Source organism: Saccopteryx bilineata, chromosome 11, assembly GCF_036850765.1.
Source record: "Saccopteryx bilineata isolate mSacBil1 chromosome 11, mSacBil1_pri_phased_curated, whole genome shotgun sequence".
Lineage (NCBI taxonomy): Eukaryota > Metazoa > Chordata > Mammalia > Chiroptera > Emballonuridae > Saccopteryx > Saccopteryx bilineata.
Window position 1 is genome coordinate 36,208,033 of NC_089500.1, and position 21,747 is coordinate 36,229,779.

At 35.7% G+C, this 21,747-nt stretch overlaps 1 protein-coding gene across 5 annotated transcripts in view; it reads left to right on the forward strand.

Annotated features, from left to right (window-relative positions):
- The window catches only part of TRAPPC8 (trafficking protein particle complex subunit 8), an 81,081-nt gene that overhangs the window by 40,411 nt on the left and 18,923 nt on the right, over positions 1-21,747 (forward strand). For all 5 annotated transcript variants that reach the window (XM_066247602.1, XM_066247604.1, XM_066247603.1 and 2 more), the window contains 8 exons: positions 1,914-2,138; positions 3,494-3,602; positions 4,935-5,129; positions 5,946-6,076; positions 11,605-11,679; positions 12,179-12,305; positions 14,290-14,444; positions 20,122-20,564. In XM_066247602.1, the coding sequence (XP_066103699.1) occupies positions 1,914-2,138; positions 3,494-3,602; positions 4,935-5,129; positions 5,946-6,076; positions 11,605-11,679; positions 12,179-12,305; positions 14,290-14,444; positions 20,122-20,564 (1,460 nt within the window). The remainder of the gene's footprint in view (positions 1-1,913; positions 2,139-3,493; positions 3,603-4,934; positions 5,130-5,945; positions 6,077-11,604; positions 11,680-12,178; positions 12,306-14,289; positions 14,445-20,121; positions 20,565-21,747) is intronic.

A 21,747-nucleotide genomic window follows, 5' to 3' on the forward strand; every position in this document is an offset into this window, starting at 1 on the left:
CAACAATAAAAACCCCCCCAAAAAAACAGATGCTTGTGTTCGCAGGGATGAGTGAGCATGGCACAGGAGATTATACAGTAATCCCATTTCTCTCATTCCTCTCTGATTGAGAGTTCATGCAGAATTGCTTATCTTGTCCCCTGAAATATTTTATAGTTTAATTTTTTTTACATTAGGAGTATCAAAAGTAAAATGTGTTTAAAAAAAAGAACTGGCTTTATAAAATATTAAAATCAGTAAAAAAAATTTTAACAAAGTGCTGGGGAGAATATTTTTGTGTTTGGTATACCCTGGACAAGCTTTCTTATTTTAAAAGGCGGACTTTAAATTCTGTTACCTTTCAATTATCTTTAGATGTTTTTTCATGAAATCCTCAAAAATGCACCTGAGCTTGACTTAAACACATTTGATTATTTCTCTATTAGTTTTTAAGACTCGATATCTCTTATTTTACCAAATGCAGAATGGAGATTAGGGTTGTTTTTTTCAAGAAACATTATTTTTTTTGGCTCTGATGGGGTTAATGTCATCCTGGTATGCCAAGGTTATGGGTCCTGTCCCTGGTTTGGGCACCTATAAGAATCAACCAATGAACATATAAATAAGTGGAACAACAAATTGATGTTTCTCTGTTTCTTCCTTCAAAACAGTAAATAAAAAAATTTGTTTTAAATTAATTTGAAACAGGTCTAGATTTAAAGAAAAGTTACAAACATAGTTCAGAAACTTGTTTGCATGAGCCATTTGAAGGTTGTCTACCTAGTGCCCCATTACCCTCAAGTACTTTAGGGCACACTTCCTATCTCCTAGAAACAAGAACTTTTCTTCTATGTAACTATAATACAGCAATCAAAATCAAGAGCTTAGTCCTAAGTAGTCCTAAGACTATACTACTATCAGACCTTATTCAGGTTTTGACCTTATAAAATGCCCTTTATATTATAGCAGAAGGATCCTGTTCAGAGGGATCCTTTGAGTTTTACAACCTTGGCACTTTTAAGATTACAGGCCAATTATTTTGTAGAGAATTATTTTGTAGTGTTCTTCAATTTAGGTTTTTCTGATATTTCCTTTTGATGGGATTCAAATTGAGTGTCTGTATAGTAATATCACAAAAGAGACTATATTCTTCTTGCATACTGTCAAATGGTAGGTGATTTTGATTTGCTTTCATTACCTCTTTATCAAGAAAACATTTCTTAAAAAAACAAACAATTCTAGCTATTCATGGTACAAAGTTTCTAATCTACTCTGGGGAGAGGAGTGGATACTAGAGTACACCCTGAAGCATAAGTTTAGTAGAGGGAGGTGTCTTCCTTGGCACCACATTTCTTTTTTATGATGGGAGTTACTAGTTCAGCAGGTGGCAGTGATACGTGGTTAATGCCAAATACCTGCTCATGGTTTTGGCAGCATACAGCCAACAGTGGGCAAAAGAAAAGAATACCAAACAAAACTGTAGTTTAAAAATGTATACACAAATACACACACAATCATATACTCACACATGCAGTTTTAGCACACGTCGGGCATTTCCATTCAGTCTAGTGCAGTGATATAAAAAGGAATGACCATAACAAAATTGAGTCTTAAGATAGCTCTCATTTGCAAGCTAACAACCAAGCTTCTAACTAATCCATAACCAGATGTTACTGCTTTCGAAACTCTCGGATGATTTTTCATGCAGGCGTTATTCCTGACTTTTAGACTTCTTGCCCTTGGACAAAGCAGCTGCTTCCTTCAGAACCTTTTGGTTTTTAGCGATGATTGTTAAGTGGTTTCCCAAATTGTTAGTTTCATTTTCCTCATTAACCCAGTCTTGGAAGAACCAGTTACTAGTTACTGAATTTTGTACGTTTTCAGTCTTAGAGAAATTTGGATTATAATACTTTGTTTTGTTTGTTTTCTTACAGAAAAAACATGCTTTACGCTGCTATTGTCAAGCCATGCAAGTTTACAAAGGAAAAGGCTGGTCTCTTGCAGAGGATCACATTAACTTCACAATTGGGCGCCAGTCCTATACTCTTAGGCAACTGGACAATGCTGTGTCTGCTTTTAGGCACATTTTAATCAATGAAAGTAAACAATCTGCAGCTCAACAAGGGGCCTTCCTCAGAGAATATCTTTATGTTTACAAGGTGAATACATAGTTTCAGGAGTAGATATTAAAATTATATTTATTGTTTTTAACAAAAAACCTTTTTAATACTATCTAGCAGAAGTCTAATAAAATGGTTTTATTAGAATATATATAAATTTCTGTTATAATAAAGTGTGGCATGCTAGGTTTTTTGGTCATAGATCTGAGTTGCATTGCCCTTCTATAGTTCTGTAAGAGAATTTTAATATTCCAGCAAATATTTGATTTGTGGCTGTTCTTGAAATCTTAAAGAAATTACATTCTTTCTAGGCTTTTTATTATGTGTTGGGGGTTGAATCATAATTAACTTTATAATATATTGGGTCCTCTTACCATCCTTTGGAAAAACATGCTCCTCTCTTTTCCCTATGAAAGATGAAGAGGTGTGGTTCTGTGGGAAGCAAATTATTATGGTGTCACCCAGAAAAAGTTAGGTAAGGAAAAGATTTCTTTGAGACAGGAGGATAGAAAATGTAAAGCATTATTTTATGGGAGAAATTGGACATTTTTTCATGAAACCCTGTGAATAGTGAATAGACAGGTGGGCAAAAGTAGGTTTACAGTTGTGATACATGAATATTCCAGTATTACATATTTTTCCATATGAACAACTGTCAACCTACTCTTTCCCATCCTTGTATTGTATTTTTGTCCTGTAGAAAATAACTACCCTTTATGCTATTATGATGATGATGATGATGATGATATAAGAGCAGGGGAGATAGTGAGACAGACTACAATGTGCACCCATACTGTGATCCACTCGTGAACCCCCATCTGGGGCCGATGCTCAGACCAACTGAGCTATCCTCAGCGCCCAGGGCTGACGCTGGAAACAAGCCAATGGCTGTTAGAGAGGAAGAGAAAAAGAAGGGGAAGAGGTTAAGGAAGAGAAGCAGATGGTTGCTTCTCATGTGTTCCCTGACTGGGGATCAAACCCGGGATGTGCATAAGCCAGGCTGACACTTTATATCCACTGAGCCAACCGGCCTGGGCCTGCTCTAATTATTTGAAATCATGTGGATTAGAACTTTGGCAGATAGGATGCTGTATTGAATCACAGGAAGTGAAATGCATACCAAAGTAATGTTTGTAAGTTTTACATCCAAGGAAAGCTAACTAGCTGAAAAACCTTAGGAACCCTTTCTTAGGCAGGAATAAATGATCTCTACAGTTCTTTCCAGTTGTAAACTTTTATAACTGATGTATTAAGTAAAATTAGCAATTCTTTATCTTAATATTTTTGCTTAATATGTTTTTAATACCTTGTGTATTTAAAAAACAAGGAAGCAAATATAACGAAAATTGAGTTTTCTCAAAAATTCTTTTTATTTTCTTTTGTATTTCTCCCAGAATGTAAGTCAGCTGTCACCAGATGGTCCCCTACCACAACTTCCTTTGCCATATATTAACAGTTCAGCAACACGGGTTTTCTTTGGCCATGACAGGCGACCAGCTGATGGTTAGTAAAGATTTTTCTGGCGTTCTTATGTGGTGACTTATTTTTTTGTTGTTTTTCTCTCTCCATTTAAAAAATGTGCAGTTATTAAAGAATATTTGAAAATAAATAATTCTATACCATATCACCTATCTTCCTGGTACGTGAAGATAACCACTATTGCATTGTTTTTCCTTCCAGCCCTAAACTAAAAACTAACAGTAAAATAGCTATAATTATACTGGCTTTTCTCATATAATACAAAGAATGCTCACGTTATTATATAATCTTGATAAACATTTTTAATGCCTATAAGATACTACATTCAATGTGTACAGAATACTTTATTTTCACATTTGCTTATTATATATAGTTGAATTGTTTCCATCTTTTTTTAATATAAAATCATTTCATAAGAAACATCTTTGGATAAACCTTGTTTTCTTAACATTTTATTGTGGAAGTTTTCAAATGTCCATAGAGAATAGTTGCCAATAATAGGGTTTTTTCTTAGGATTGAGCGTTATAATGGAAGTCTGGGCCAAAAGTATAAATATATTAATACGGCTCCTGATGGATATTAAAGTAATTCTAAGCAATCTTGTATTTGAACTTAATGTATTTCTTGACCAAATTTAGTATTTTATTTAAAAAGTATTAGGATGTTTATAGCAGCATTATTTTTTATAGCAACAATGAAACAGCAGGATATGACTTGACAAGTTTTGGTATATTCACTTAATGGATTCATACTATAGGACATGAGTGTCCTAATTCTACATGTTTCACCATGAACAATAATTTTATTTATATATCCCAAACATACAAACAGTTCTATGTATTGTTTATGTATACACGCATATGTGATAAAGTTAAAAAAGTTAGATGAGAATGCTGTACTTAGCTGTGGAGGAGCTCTGGGAAGAAGTGGTGCCAGTGGAGGAGGAGGACTGGGCAGGGATCCACAAGGGAGGGCCTCACTCATCTGTAACATTTAGTCTATAAAAAATAGCTGGGATTATATCACAGAATTTTTGTTAAACTTTGATGTACAATTCTCTATTATATTATTCTCCATGCTTTTTGTATGTTTGAAGTACTTCATATAAAATTCCTTGTGGAAGATTAGAGAAGATACATTCTTTCGGAGTCAGAAGGAAAAGAGCATTAATATTATAAGCAGAGTTCCAGTTAGGCTAGGGTTAATAAGAGGATGTTTTCTCTTAGATAATTGGAAATAGGCAAGAGTGAGTTTGTATATATATTTCTTTGGATAACTTAGATTTTTATTTAAAATGTTTCATTTGAGGCCAGGTATTAATAAACATGTATTTGGTTTTGACACTTTTTCTTTAGGTGAAAAGCAAGCAGCTACTCATGTGAGTCTTGATCAGGAATATGACTATGAATCCTCTCAGCAGTGGCGAGAACTTGAGGAACAAGTTGTGGCCTTGGTTAACAAAGGAGTAATTCCATCCAACTTCCATCCCACGCAATATTGTTTGAACAGTTATTCAGATAACTCAAAATTTCCGCTTGCAGTTGTAGAAGGTGACATATTTGAATTTTTACACATGTTTTTTTGTGTGCTTTACTTACAACAGATTCAAGATAACTTTCTGTATGCCCCAAATCACTGGAAGTTGGGGATGCAGAAATAAACAAGGAATTTAAAATTTAGTGAGCTGCATTTATAAAAACAAGTGGTGGGATTTTAATACAGGTAGATGCAAAATGCTGTGAAATGCAGAGTGAGAATACCATTCTTTTTTTTTTTTTTTTTTTTCTGAAGCTGGAAACGGAGAGAGACAGACAGACTCCCGCATGTGCCCGACCGGGATCCACCCGGCACGCCCACCAGGGGCAACGCTCTGCCCACCAGGGGGCGATGCTCTGCCCCTCTGGGGCGTCGCTCCGCCGTGACCAGAGCCACTCTAGCGCCTGGGGCAGAGGCCAAGGAGCCATCCCCAGCGCCTGGGCCATCTTTGCTCCAATGGAGCCTTGGCTGCGGGAGGGGAAGAGAGAGACAGAGAGGAAGGAGGGGTTGGGGGTGGAGAAGCAAATAGGCGCTTCTCCTATGTGCCCTGGCCAGGAATCGAACCCGGGTCCCCCGCATGCCAGACCGACACTCTACCGCTGAGCCAACCGGCTAGAGCCGAGAATACCATTCTTTAGTATAGAAAAATGGGGGACATCTTTCTGAGGTGGTAGTTTTAAAACTGACCCTGAATAAATAGACATTTACAAATTAGGATTTTGTCTAGGCAAACATTTAGACCTATGAAAGCAAGGTATGTTCAGAGAATTGAAGCATAAGTTGAAGTGTGGGATTTATTAAAAATATTAATTTAGGCATTTCTTTCATAGAACCAATAACAGTGGAAGTGGCTTTTAGAAATCCTTTGAAGGTTCCACTTTTGTTGACTGATTTGTCATTGCTGTGGAAGTTTCAACCTAAAGATTTCAGTGGAAAGAATAATGAAGAAGTTAAAGAACTAGTAAGTTATTAAGAGGTATTTGTTTTTTTTTTTAATTTTTTTAAAAGTAATTTTACTAGGGTGACATCAATAAATCAGGGTACATATGTTCAAAGAAAGCATGTCCAGGTTATCTTGTCAATCAATTATGTTGCATACCCATCACCCAAAGTCAGATTGTTCTCCGTCACCTTCTATCTAGTTTTCTTTGTGCCCCCTCCCCGTAACCACCACACTCTTATCAGTGTCTCTTAGTCTCACTTTTATGTCCCACCTACGTATGGAATAATACAGTTCTTGGTTTTTTAATATTTACTTATTTCACTTCGTATAATGTTATCAAGATTCCACCATTTTGTTGTAAATGATCCAATGTCATCATTTCTTATGGCTGAGTAGTATTCCATAGTGTATACGTGCCACATCTTCTTTATCCAGTCTTCTATTGAAGGGCTTTTTGGTTGTTTTCATGTCTTGGCCACTGTGAACAGTGCTGCAATGAACATGGGGCTGCATGTGTCTTTCTTTTTTCTTTCTTTCTTTCTTTTTTTTGTATTTTTCTGAAGCTGGAAACGGGGAGAGACAGTCAGACAGACTCCCGCATGCGCCCGACCGGGATCCACCCGGCACGCCCACCAGGGGGCGATGCTCTGCCCCTCCGGGGCGTCGCTCTGCTGCGGCCAGAGCCACTCTAGCGCCTGGGGCAAAGGCCAAGGAGCCATCCCCAGCGCCCGGGCCATCTTTGCTCCAATGGAGCCTTGGCTGCGGGAGGGGAAGAGAGAGACAGAGAGGAAGGAGGGGGTGAGGGAGGGAGAAGCAAATGGGCGCTTCTCCTATGTGCCCTGGCCGGGAATCAAACCCGGGTCCCCCGCATGCCAGGCCGACACTCTACCGCTGAGCCAACCAGCTAGGGCCTACATGTGTCTTTACGTATCAATGTTTCTGAGTTTTGGGGATATATACCCAGTAGAGGGATTGCTGGGTCATAAGGTAGTTCTATTTTCAGTTTTTTGAGGAACCACCATACTTTCTTCCATAATGGTTGTACTACTTTACATTCCCACCAACAGTGAATGAGGGTTCCTTTTTCTTTTTTTTTTTTAAAGGGAGAGAGAGAGAGAGAGAGAGAGAGAGACAGAAACATCTATCTGTTCTTTTTTTTTTAATTTATTCAGTTTTTTAGAGAGGAGAGAGACAGAGAGGGAAAGAGAGGAGAGAGAGAAGGGGGGAGGAGCTGGAAGCATCAACTCTCATATGTGCCTTGACCAGGCAAGCCCAGGGTTTCGAACCGGCGACCTCAGCATTTCCAGGTCGACGCTTTATCCACTGCGCCACCACAGGTCAGGCGAGGGTTCCTTTTTCTCCACAGCCTCTCCAACATTTGCTATTACCTGTCTTGTTGATAATAGCTAATCTAACAGGTGAGAGGTGGTATCTCATTGTAGTTTTGATTTGCATTTCTCTAATAACTAAAGAAGATGAGCATCTTTTCATATATCTGTTGGCCATTTGTATTTCTTCCTGGGAGAAGTGTCTGTTCATGTCCTCTTCCCATTTTTTTACTGGATTGTTTGTTTGTTCTTGTTGAGTTTTATGAGTTCTTTGTATATTTTGGATATTAGGCCCTTATCTGAGCTGTTGTTTGAAAATATCATTTCTCGTTTAGTTGGCTGTCTGTTTATTTTGTTGTCAGTTTCTCTTGCTGAGCAAAAACTTCTTAGTCTGTTGTAGTCCCATTCATTTATTTTTGCCTTCACTTCTCTTGCCTTTGGAGTCAAATTTATAAAATGCTCTTTAAAACCAAGGTCCATGAGTTTAGAACCTATGTCTTCTTCTATGTACTTTATTGTTTCAGGTCTTATATTTAGGTCTTTGATCCATTTTGAATTAATTTTAGTACAAGGGGACAAGCTGTAGTCGAGTTTCATTCTTTTGCATGTGGCTTTTCAGTTTTCCCAGCACCATTTGTTGAAGAGGCTTTCTTTTCTCCATTGTGTGTTGTTGGCCCCTTTATCAAAAATTATTTGATCATATATGTGGTTTTATTTCTGGACTTTCTATTCTGTTCCATTGGTCTGAGTGTCTATTTTTCTTCCAATACCATGCTGTTTTGATTGTCGTGGCTCTATAATATAGTTTGAAGTCAGATATTGTAATGCCCCAGCTTCATTCTTTTTCTTTAGGATTGCTTTGGCTATTCGGGGTTTTTTATAGTTCCATATAAATCTGATGATTTTCCATTTCTTTAAAAAATGTCTGGAATTTTGGTGGGAATTGCATTAAATTTGTATATTGCTTTGGGTAATATGGCCATCTTGATTATATTTATTCTTCCTATCCAAGAACAAGGATATTCTTCCATCTCATTGTATCTTTTTCGATTTCCCTTAACAATGGTTTATAGTTTTCATTATATAAGTCCTTTACATTCTTTGTTATGTTTATTCCTAGGTATTTTTTGTTGTTGTTGCAATCGTGAAGGGGATTATTTTTTTTAGTTCATTCTCAAATGTTTCATTGTTGGTATATAGAAAGGCTATGGACTTTTGTATGTTAATTTTATATCCTGCGACCTTACTGTATTGGCTTATTGTTTCTAGTAGTCTTTTTGTAGATTCTTTGGGATTTTCGATGTATAGGATCATATCATCTGCAAAAAGTGATACCTTTACTACTTCTTTTCCGATATGGATGCCTTTTATTTCTTTGTCTTGTCTGATTGCTCTGGCTAGAACGAGGTATTTGTAATAAGCCTGGTTTAGTGATAGCCTAGCAGATGCTGTAATAACATACCAACTTCTCTGTTTAGTGAGCTATATATACTTATTCTTTTTTATGCTTTTTTCCCTAGTTATAAAATGTATGTTATATGCTTATTGTTGAAAATTGAAAATACAGAAGAATGTGAGGCATAAAAACTAACTTCTCAGTTTTTAGAAAGAACCATTTTAACAGCTTTTATCCAATAATTCCCATTTGTGTTTTTCCCTAATATTTGGGATTTTTCTCATATTGTGCATCTTGTGTTTTTCATTGTGTTGATTTATATGCCTATTTTGATTTTAACAAGTCTTAATTTTTTATTTTTGCATAATATTCCATCATATGGATAATCTATACACTATTCTATGTATATATATATATATTTCTTTTTATTTTTATATATATATATATATTTCTAATAGTAGGTATTTTGGAAGTTTCCATTTGTTGACTGTCATAATCATTCATTGGTGAAAATTTCGGTGCATAGTTTTCAATTGCAATTATTTCTGTAGGAAAGATTCCTAGGCATGAAATTAGAATATGTTAGGAAGTAAATTTTATTTTATTTTATTTTATTTTATTTTATTTTATTTTATTTTATTTTATTTTATTTTTGTATATTTCTGAAGCTGGAAACGGGGAGAGACAGACAGACTCCCGCATGCGCCCGACCGGGATCCACCCGGCACGCCCACCTGGGGCGATGCTCTGCCTACCAGGGGGCGATGCTCTGCCCCTCCGGGGCGTCGCTTGGCTGTGACCAGAGCCACTCTAGCGCCTGGGGCAGAGGCCAAGGAGCCATCCCCAGCGCCCGGGCTATCTCTGCTCCAATGGAGCCATGGCTGCGGGAGGGGAAGAGAGAGACAGAGAGGAAGGAGGGCGTGGGGGTGGAGAAGCAAATGGGCGCTTCCCCTATGTGCCCCGACCGGGAAACGAACCCGGGTCCCCCGCACGCCAGGCTGACGCTCTACTGCTGAGCCAACCGGCCAGGGCCAGGAAGTAAATATTTTAATATCCTATTGGTTTCTTAAAAAGTTACACCGATGAGCTTCTTATTAGCAGTGAGTTGGGTATCCATCTTTATAACATTAAATATTCTTTTTTATAAAAATAATCTTGGTTTGATAGGTTGAAAAATGACATCTTACTATTTTTCATCTTACTGATTTCTAGTGAAGTTGAATTTGTATTTCTTATTTTTGTGGATTATCTTTTATACCCTTCATATGTTTATTTTTTATTTTTCTTACCCATGTTTGTAATAACTCTTTATATATATATTTATAATGTTGTTTTTTAAGCAAAAATAACTTGAACAAAACTTTTGTTACCCAGTTGATTGTAACAAACATACTTGGACAAATACACTTTTACACTTTTTTTTTTTTTTACCTAGCTATATCTTCACCAGGATCTATTATATGAATTTTACTTCTTTACATTACCTTGCTGTGTGCTTTAATTATGTGGTAAAAATTATTTTGGAACTGGGAAATATTCAACATTTTTGTGCTCATTTATGAAGGAAGAGCTTGAAAGACATCTGTTATACTAACTTTAAAATAAACTCTTCTTTTGAAGTGTTTTGAATTTTTTTAAAGATTGCCTTATTTAAAATCTTGCTATTTACATGATTTGAGGACATTTTGTGATATTTATACTCATTGTGAATACTTTGAAAGAATGAGTTTACCAGACTCTACTCTGACTTGAATTTTAGCAACCTCATGTTTTAATGTTTTATGGACACCTGGAATACAAATTAGAAGAGTATAAACTGTTTACTCTTGGAAAAGATTTTTAAAAAATATCTATTTGAGCTTTTTGCCCTGGCTTGATGGCTTGATTGGCTGGAGCTTCGACCTGAGGCATGGAGGTTGCCAGTTCGATCCCCAGTCAGGGCACACACAGGAACAGATAGATGTTCCTGTCTTTCTCCTACCTACTCTCTCCCTTTCTTTCTCTAATATTAATAAAATAAACATTTAAAAAATATATATCTATTAGGTTAAGTATATTAGTTTAATAATTTATTTATTAAAGTTAAGTGAAAATTTTTATTGTGTATATTAAAGTTGTTATTTTTCTGTAAATTTCAAACTCTAAATTTCTTCATGAATTTTTATTAGTGATGGGCTAAGGTGCTGAACTGGAATTTAGAAAAATTTAATCTTTGTTTTATCACGATAAACACTGGTCATGAGAATCAGGTTTACTCCGAGTGTGAGCCAGTTAATTCTGTTTTGTTACATGACCAGAGACTCGTCTCTTACAGATGTCATTGATTTGGAGTAGTGGGCCTTTATGCTCTCCCCACAGCCGTCTTGTCCGCCAGTGTTTTCTATATCGTGCTTAGGCTGCCATTACTTTTCCGATGTATAGTTAACCAGTTTGGAAAAAGAAAATGGTTGGAGGAAAAGGTGGAGAAATTTTGCTCTTATTTCAAGACTAAATTAAATGGCCATTTTGTCCATTGTTGATAATAGCAGCTTAACTTTATCTGTTGAGGTTTTATCCTCTTGGTGGCTGAACCTTTGAGTAGGTCACTTCTCCTCAGTTGAGTTGGACTAAATTAAATGAATAAAAACACATCAAGTGCCTACTACTGAAGGGCTTTATTGCAGTTGTGAAAATAAACTCTGCATGTTGCTTAGCATATAGTAAGAACCTAGTAAATGCTAACTGTAATTGTTATTGTTCTTAAGTATTGATATATAGGAATGTTAATAATATGGTACTTTATCCATTAGAATGTATATTTTACAAAATAATTTATTTTTTAGGTAACAAGTGAACCTGAAATGATTGGAACTGAAGTTATTTCAGAATTCTTAATTAATAGCGAAGAATCTAAAGTGGTAATTATTTTTCTGTCTTAGCCTTTCTAAAAGTAATATGACAACATTTTAAAAATCAGTTTATTGAGTTTGTTTTCTTTATATCCTGGTTTTATTAAAAACAAAAATTTGAAAGATAAGAATCCTGAAATTGCACAGGAGGGAATTGATGGGAAAAGTAGGTTTGTAGTGATCTTTGGTTTGTTAATTTCCCAAGAAACCTGGTGAAAAGTTTTTACTTTTTTCTTGGGATCAGTATGGTATTTGGTTGACCAGAATATTTTGATTTTTAATAAAACTGTTGATGAGGGTCAGGTCTCTGTTAAATTTGGAGATTTCTTTTGAAAAAAATGTTTTCCACTAAGAGATATTAATTGATAATTTAGAAGTTTTAGGTCATGAGTTTGTGTTTCTGCAACATTACAGAATTTAGGCACTATTACACTATTTTATAGAATTTATTGCACTATTTAAGATATTATGAAAACAGATAATAAGAGTGACTTAAATATCTCCACAGGCAAGACTAAAGCTCTTTCCCCATCACATAGGGGAGCTGCATATTCTGGGAGTTGTTTATAATCTTGGCACTATTCAGAGCTCCATGACAGTAGATGGCATTGGTGCTCCTCCTGGATGTCACACAGGTAATAAAGCTATAACATTGCTAAGTAATTAGAAAACTAATACTTAATTCAATCTCCATAGAATAAAATGAATGAAAATAAGATATTTTAAAAATAGGTTTAATGTACCTTTAATAAAGGCATTTTAATCAGATGGCAGAATAAATAATTTGTATTATTTTAAAGTCTGACATTGCTTCACAAATAATTTTATTCCCGTCTGATGTATTTTCTTTTGATAATTCTAAGGTTCTACCCTATGTATTTTTTTTTCCTGCTATTGATCCAAACTTAGTAAAGTCTAACCACATGTATTCTAACCATTGATTGAGATTTTTACTGCCAATACAGAAACCATTTTAGCATATTCTATTTTTGAATATTGTCTTTTAAAATAAAACAACAAATTAAAGACCAGTGTTTTTACCTCATTGGATATTATACTCTTTAAAGTCTTTCATCTATCCTCTGAAGAGAGTAAGATTTTAGTGTTAAGATATTTTTGGTGCCCCAGATGATGTGTTTCACAAATTTTAGAAGAGTAAAACTACAAAATACATATTTAACGCAGTTTTTTTCTTCTTCTTTAGATTCAGGGAACTCTTTTAGATCTAGTATTGTCTTGTAATTTTATATATAGTTATTTCAGTTTAAGCCGATAAGATGTCAGGCAATTTTCTATAAAATCCCTTACTTCCAACCTTTCATTTTAGATTAAAAAAAAATAAAATAAATTAGTAGTCATTGAGAGACTTGAATTTAGCACTTATAAAAGCTGATTATTTTGGAAAATCTTTTGGGAACTCTTAGAAAGTTTATTGGTCCTTTTAACTTTCAGTTGAATATTTCTATTTGCATATCCAAGATGATTTGATACAAATTATTCTTTACAAAGTAAACAGCAGTGAAATGTATAAGATTTCAAAAATTTAAGACAAAAAATTTACACTTGAGTATGGTATTTTGCATTTTAGTACTATATTTGTAATTCTCGGTTGACAGGCAACATTTATAAATAACTTTGCTAATTTATGGCATATTTTAAGTAAGTTAATTGTATGTTAAGAACTTTTTGAAGATCCTTTCCCACTTGTACCTACCTAGGATCATAACACAATACCACAAAGTTATGGTTCTCAATAAAATATAGATCATTGTTTCATTTAAGGTACCAAATATATTTATTAGTTTAATAATGTTATTTTAGGACATTAGTGGGAGCAAACCCTGAATTAACTATTAAAATAACTTGCATCAAGTATGCAGAGTTTCCATGATTTACTGTATTTCATTATTATGTAAAATGAGGATAGGGATCTGGATCAAACAAGGTGTGGGAAATGCTACGTTATAAGTCTGGTCTGGGAGCTATCACTGTGACCATCTAAACATTAAAGGTTCTGAGTAGTCCTGCAGGAAAGATAGTTGTACACACAATTTTTTTCACACCTACACACACTGTGATAGCTTTTGGGGGAAATCTCACATGAATAGTAAATGAATGTGGTTTTCTTTGTGCAATCTGTTGAGAAGATGTAGTTACCCAGAAATATTAGAATATATATTTACTATCAGTATATATATTAGTATATTATATTTGAATACAAGTAAAAGTGAAAATTTGATCTGTTCAATATTTTAGAATATTTTTCTTTGAAAATAGATCTTTTTTCATAGCATGAATCAAATTCTTGGTCTCAACACAGCTGTTCTCGCAGATATATTTTTGTGGTTAATAACTCTTATGGTTAAATACAGGTTTCCAAAAACTTTATTTAGTGATACGTAGTCTTTCTGCAAAGTAAGTAAATCCTAATAAAATGAAAATTAAGCATAAAATGGTTATGGTTAAACATGAAAGTAAAATATGAATGATTTTTTGATTAACTATGCTAATCAATAATTGTCTAGAATTTTACTGAAACTTAGAATATTCATATATTCAAGCTGAATTGATATTTAACATACCAAATTATATTAGGGCATTGATTGTTTTTTCTTTCAGAAAAACATTCCTTGAGTATGTTAGTCCGAGGAAGACAAGATTTAGAAATTCAAGGTCCTCGACTTAACAACACAAAAGAAGAGAAAACATCTATTAAATATGGCCCTGATCGACGATTAGATCCTATAATCACTGAGGAAATGCCATTGTTGGAGGTATTTATATATATATTTCATTTTTCAAAATTTTATGGATTTAATCATTTATTTATAAGTTCAAATGATACTTTGAGTAAATTAATTTTAGACTTTGAAGTTATTGATATTTATTACATTGAACTATACTTTAAAATTATTAAGCTAGGGTTAAACCTAATTCACAAGGGGAAGGTAGTCATGCAACTTGGCATTAAGTTACAGACTGTTTATAAAATATGACCCTCAAAATATGAATGAAAGTTGGGAAAACCCATCTAAAAGAACACTTTTGTTGTTGATAAAATCTGTGGCTTTTTGGGGGGTAAAATATAAAAGTAATATGGGGCCCTGGCTGGATGGCTTGTTTATAAACAGGGGTCAGGAACCTATGGCTCGCGAGCCAGATGTGGCTCTTTTGATGGCTTCATCTGGCTTGCAGACAAATCTTTATTAAAAAAATAACGTTAAAAATATAAAACATTCTCATGTATTACAATCCATTCATTTCCTACTGCTCATGTTCATGGTTGTGGGTGGCTGGAGCCAATCACAGCTGTCCTCTGGGACAACACCAAATTTTTATTGGATAATGTGTAACATACACGGGTCATTGCATGGCTCTCACGGAACTACATTTTAAAATATATGGCGTTCATGGCTCTCATCCCAAAGGTTCCCGACCCCTGGTTTAGAGCATTGTCCCAAAGCACAGAGATTGTGAGTTTGATCCCCACTAGGGGCACGTACAGGAACAGATTGATGTTTCTCTCTCTCTCTTTCTTTTTCTTTTCCTCCCTTTCTCCCCCTTCCTCTCTCTCTAAAAATCAATAAAATAAACACTTTTTAAAAATCTTAAAAATATATAGTATGGAAATTAATCCTATAAAAAATTTAAGCAGTATAGATAAGTATTTGAATAAAAAGCAGTCTTCTTTTTACCCTCTTTGCATATGTCCCACCTGTTTCCGGCTTTCATGCTGTATGAGTTCAGTCTTTTAGTTGCAGAATAAAACTGATGCTAGTTTGCAGAAGCCAAAAAAGAAAAAATATATTATTTAGTTGAAGGATATTAAAATATCTCATGGCAACTAAAGTATTATAAAATAATAAGCCTCAAAGAAAAATAAGGACTCAGCAGTTCCTGGAAATGTAGCAGTAAATGTTTGTAAGCCTTTAAAAGTATTGCTTTTGGCCTGACCTGTGGTGGCGCAGTGGATAAAGCGTCAACCTGGAAACGCTGAGGTTGCCGGTTCAAAAAAAACCCTGGGCTTGCCTGGTCAAGGCACATATGGGAGTTGATGCTTCCTGCTCCTCTCCCTCTCTCTCTCTCTCTCTTCCCTCTCTATAATGAATAAATAAAAAAAAAAAAAAAAAGTATTGCTTTTGATGTGACCTTAGTCTTAGTTTTATAACTTACAGTATTTGTGCCAGTTTAATACAAATTTCAAGTTTCTGGGAGAGAATTCTGACCTATCTTGGATCAAGTGTCTACCTGAGAGGCAGACCAAAGGCAGGATTGAAATACAAGCATGAACACTGAAAGGCGGTCTTTTCCTCCTTGCAAACTCAAGTTTCCCTAATAAAGGAAGTTAGGGGCTCAGCCATTCACCTCCTGAAACTGCCAGTGATACCAAATTGGTGTTTCTCTTTTCAGACTTTTTATTGTATACTTAAGTACAGTTTTAGTAATTATGAATAGAATCATACTGTACATTTGATCTTGTGACTTTTTGTCTATCACAACATAATTTTTCATTCAGTATAAATGTTTTTAACAGCTACATACAATAGTTCTTTATTTCGTTGCATTGTAATACATTTTAACTCTTTATTGATGGATGTTCTAATTTTTCATCATTAGTGACATTTTTTCAGTAGACATCATTATGTATATACAGTGTGTCCATAAAGTCATGGTGCACTTTTGACCGGTCATAGGAAAGCAACAAAAGATGATAGAAATGTGAAATCTGCACCAAATAAAAGGAAAACTCTCCCAGTTTCATACCTATTCAGTGCAGTTCGATGTGGGCTCCATTTGTTGCCCTACACACATCTAAATGATAGTGAAGTTCTTGCCACTATTACGTCTGGTGTAACAGTGAATAAAGTCTGTGATTCTCTGTTTTAAGTGATTAAAGTTGTGGCGCTTTGTTATAAACGTGCCGATATTCATGTTGCACTTTGGTCACAGATTCGGATTTAGCAAGCCACAGAACATACTGAACTTTCCTCTGTACTGTCCACATCTTGACTGGCATGGCCGTGGGCTACTCTGCTGTATACACAGTGTTATGTCATCATCTGCGCATGCGCACATGCTGCCACATCATCCTATAGAAACTGGGAGGGTTTATTTTGTCCATATTCTAGTTTAGATTAGACTTTAGAAATGGAATTGCTGGATCAAAGGGTATATAAATTAAAATTTTTGAAACATATTGAAAAATTTCCTTCAGCAAGGCTATGGTAATTTGCACTTCAGAGTGAGAGTGCACTGGCCTCCTGTCTGCCATGCTGGGTATTTTCAGGTTTTTTGGGGGGTTTTTTTTGTAACTTTTGCAAACCAGTTTAGTGAAAAATGACATTGCTTTTATTTACATTTCTCAGATAACTGATAAATGATTTTTGTCTTTGTTTTTGTCCATATGATTAATTTTTCTTCCATATGTTCATATAATTGCTTATTGATAGACTTTTGATTGGGTGTTATTTCCCTTCTGTCATTGGGTAATTTTTATAGGTACTAGTTCTATACCTATAATGGTGGGATAGGTAACATACTCATGAAAATTGTCGTATGTGTGTGTTGAGGGCAGGATATTGCTGAGCTGCATATTTTCCCAAGTTTTGCACTTGCTTCCTTATGTTGCATTTAGAGTTATGTAGGGCAAATAAAAGAATTGTAGACTGACTTCAGTGCTAATTTCTGTTGATTCCTATTTTGCACACATTTTAACTTTAATTTGGTGTCTTTAACCATGGTAAGTTTTTTAACATACAGTATACAAAGTCATATCCGGTAGTCCTTTACTTTGTTACTTCTAAGTTTTTTAATTACTTACACAGACTTTCCTAGTCAAAACTTTTACATCTTTATTTTCTGATGTTTGTTTTTTAATCTAAGGGAATATAACTTATGAATGTCAAGGAGTAGGGATCAAACTTTGTTTTTTGTCCCAATTATCATTAAATGTTGACAACTGATTATACCTTCTTTCTAACATATTAATATCCCGAAAGTACCCATGCCCTTTTTTACTTTCCTTTCTTTTGAGGTGATACCTGTTCTGCTTGGTACTGGTCCCTCATCCCTTTCTGTGTCAATACCGTACTCTGGTTTCATCATCTTTGTTAATCTGGCAAGCCAAGTGCCTCTCAGAATCTTTCATATTTTTCTTATACTCATGCCATTGTCATCTAAGCTTGTCATATTTTCACAATTATGTATGGGATTTTTATTAGCATTATATTACTACAGCTAGGAGTTTTAATACACAGCAGGCCACTGCAGGTCCCAACTGGCTGCGTGTGTGTGTGTGTGTGTGTGTGTGTGTGTGTGTGTGTGTAGTTTATTTAGCCAGACTCATATGCTAGATGTTTTGTTTGATTTGTGTGCAGTCATTTGCTGTTACAGATAAAACCACAATGAATAACCATATGCTTATCATTTTGTACTCAAGAACATACACACACACATATATGTATGTATGTATTTTTTGTTTTGGGGGGGTTTTTTTTGGTGGCAGAGACAGAGATACAGAGAGAGGGACAGATAGGGACAGACAGAAAGGAAGGGAGAGAGATAAGAAACATCAATTCTTTGTTGTGGCTCCTTGGTCTCCTTACTTGTTCATTGACTGCTTTCTCATATGTACCTTGACCGGGGCTATAGCAGAGGGGGTGACCCCTTGATCAAGCCAGCGACCTTTGACTCAAGCCAGTGACCTTGGACTTAAACCAGTGACCTTGGGCTTCAAACCAGCAACTTTAGGCTTCAAGCCAGTGACCCTGCGCTCAAGCTGGTGAGCCTGTGCTCAAGTCGGTGACCTTGGGGGTTTCAAACCTGGGTACTCTGTATCCCAGTCTGACGCTCTATCCACTGTGCCACCGCCTGGTCAGGCACATATATTTTTAAGATAAATTAGTAGGTTTTGGTCTTATTTTATCATTTAAATTTGACGCTGTTACAAACTGTTGAAAAGGACTTTCAGCAACTATGCATTTGAAATAGAAGTTAGATATGCTGATTCACCTTAAAGAGACAACATAGTATATTGAGTAAAACCTTTATTCTGGAGCTACATTGCACAGTATTCTACATATGGTATATCACTGGTCTTTTACTATAACATCACCTTTCCCAGTTTAACAACACTGTAGCCTTCTTGTTAGTATTTGTTGTCTGTATTTTAATGTTTCTTTATGGTACTCTATGTAATTGTTTTGATGAAACATCTCAAAATTGATTTTCTTCCACAAATACTAAGTAATTTGATGAAGTTTGACATTGGTCAATCAGTGTCTTCTATATAACCCTGTACCTATTTTATTTTTTCTTGTCCTCTTAATTTATGTTTTGGATTTATACATTAATCCCTTATTTTCTCATATCCATCTTAAAGTTTCTGGTACCCACAAATTTTATCTGATTCTTTAAGACTATGACTGTCTATTAGTTCTATTCAAACTTAGATTAAGAAGCACAGGCATTTCTCCTGGATTTTTACACTTTATCTTAGCCAAAAGGCTGAGAAACATTCCCCTGGATTTTTATAACACCTTGGGATTGCCAGCCATAACTTCATTTTCCTCATACTATTTATATTTCTCCTTTCGTATATACTGTTAGTACAGTTCTGACGTTTATACTTAAGGTTTCTTTAATTGTAAGTAACTTACTAGATGATTTTCTTAGCCCATATTTGTATTTCTCTAGTATAGGTCCACAATTCCTCATCTGAAATTCTGAGGCCAGATACATGTTGGAAGTCACTTGTCTTAATTTTTAGAAATTGTGTGTGTGTGTTCATGTTATGTCTAAAGTGTTATGTAACTTCTTTTAGGTTTTTTGGCAGCATGTAATTATCAAGCACATTAGTATTTCTTGGGTGAACCATATGAATATCACATTAAATGGGAAAAGCTATAAAAAGCTCACATTAGTTGAATCAGCTTTTGCTCTCATCTGAGTTACTAAAAGCTTGAGGTTCTTTGGAATGTTGGGGCTTTTTCAGTTACAGATACGGAATCATGAATCTTTGTGTTTTTCCATTTTAAGATCTATAGTGTATCTTTTCATTTCAGTGATGTATAAAAAAGTAGTTGAGCTACTTATCAACTTGACCTTTATAGAAACTGTTGACGATAATTTAATCCATATAATGACGTTAAATTACTTGTGATTTCTTTGTCTATAATCTACACAGTTGTGAAAGTTTTGTCCCTAACCCTGTTGTTACTGACATTTTACCTTTAATTCATGACTTTGAAATCTGCTACTGAGTAACACTAGATTCTGTCTCATCCTTTTCTCTAAAATGGAGTTGTTAATTGCCACATATTTGAGGAGATATCAAAGAGAATAACATACTTGCAAACGTTTAGTAAAGAATACAGCATCTTAAAGTGTCATTCAGTAGAGGGTCAGAAATTTTAACAGACAATATAATGATATTTTTTCCCTCCAATGCAGGTGTTCTTTATACATTTTCCTACAGGGCTCCTCTGTGGAGAAATCCGAAAAGCATATGTAGAATTTGTCAATGTCAGCAAGTGTCCTCTTACTGGATTGAAGGTTGTTTCTAAACGTCCAGAGTTCTTTACTTTTGGTGGTAACACAGCTGTTCTAACACCACTGAGTCCTTCAGCTTCTGAGAACTGTAGTGCTTACAAGACTGCTGTGACAGATGCTGCCTCTGTGTGTACAGCATTCACGTCATCAGCTTCTTCTGTAGACTTTGGCATTGGCGTGGGAAGTCACCCAGAGGTGATTCCTGTTCCCCTTCCGGACACTGTTCTTCTACCTGGAGCTTCAGTTCAGCTACCAATGTGGTTACGTGGGCCTGATGAAGAAGGTGTTCATGAAATTAACTTCCTGTTTTACTATGAAAGTGTTAAAAAGCTGCCTAAAATACGGTGAGTATTAGAAAACATTTTTTTTGTATTTTTCCAAAGTGAGAAGTGGGGGTTAGCAGACAGACTCCCACATGTGCCCGACTGAGATCTACCTGGCATGCCCACTAGGGGGCAATGCTCTGCCCATCTGGGGCATTGCTCCACTGCAACCAGAGCCATTCTAGCACCTGAGGCAGAGGCCATGGAGTCATCCTCAGTGCCCAGGTCCTACTTTCTTCCAATGGAGCCTTGGTTGCGGGAGGGGAAGAGAGAGATAGAGAGAAAGAAGAGGGGGAAGGATGGAGAAGCAGATTGGCGCTTCTCCTGTGTGCCCTGGCTGGGAATCGAACCCTGGACTTCCACATGCCTGGCCAACGCTCTACCACTGAGCCAGGGCCAGAAAACATTTTTTACTTACTCCCTACATTTAATATATGTGCACAAATTTAAATTAACATTTTAATATTTGTTAACATGTCATTATTAAGAAATTACTCCCTTCCAGCCTGACCAGGCGGTGGCACAGTGGATAGAGCGTTGGACTGGGATGTGGAGGACCCAGGTTTGAAACCCCAAAGTCGCCATCTTTAGCGCAGGCTCATCTGGTTTGAGCAAGGCTCACCAACTTGAGCCCAAGGTCACTGGCTTGAGCAAGGGGTCACTCAGTCTGCTATAGCCCCCTGGTCAAGGCACATATGAGAAAGCATTAATGAACAACTAAGGTGCCACAACGAAGAATTGATGCTTCTCATCTCTCTCCCTTCCTGTCTGTCCCTATCTGTCCCTCTCTCTGTCTCTGTCACACAAAAAAAGAAATTACACCCTTCTAAATTTTGCATGGTGTTTATATCTGAGGTTGTCCCTAATATATCTAGCTATAAGTTCTAACTGGCCAGAGGTATCACATAATCATGGAATTCACAGGTATCATTTGTATATGAAGACAATTTGCCTACAGTGTATTTTAAAGAAAATGATTTTACCTTTTTCCCTTGTGCCCTCCCCTGCCCCACAACAATATATGGGGGAAAAACATATGTATTGCTGAACAGATGATTAGAGTGATGTTATAATGGCCCACTGAAGAAGTGAAACCTAACTGGCTCTCACAGGACTGTAGCCGATTGTTTACACAGCAGGATATTTTATGTGTAATAATGCTGTTTTCAGTTTTATATAATTAGAGGAGTGATTGTGCTCATTT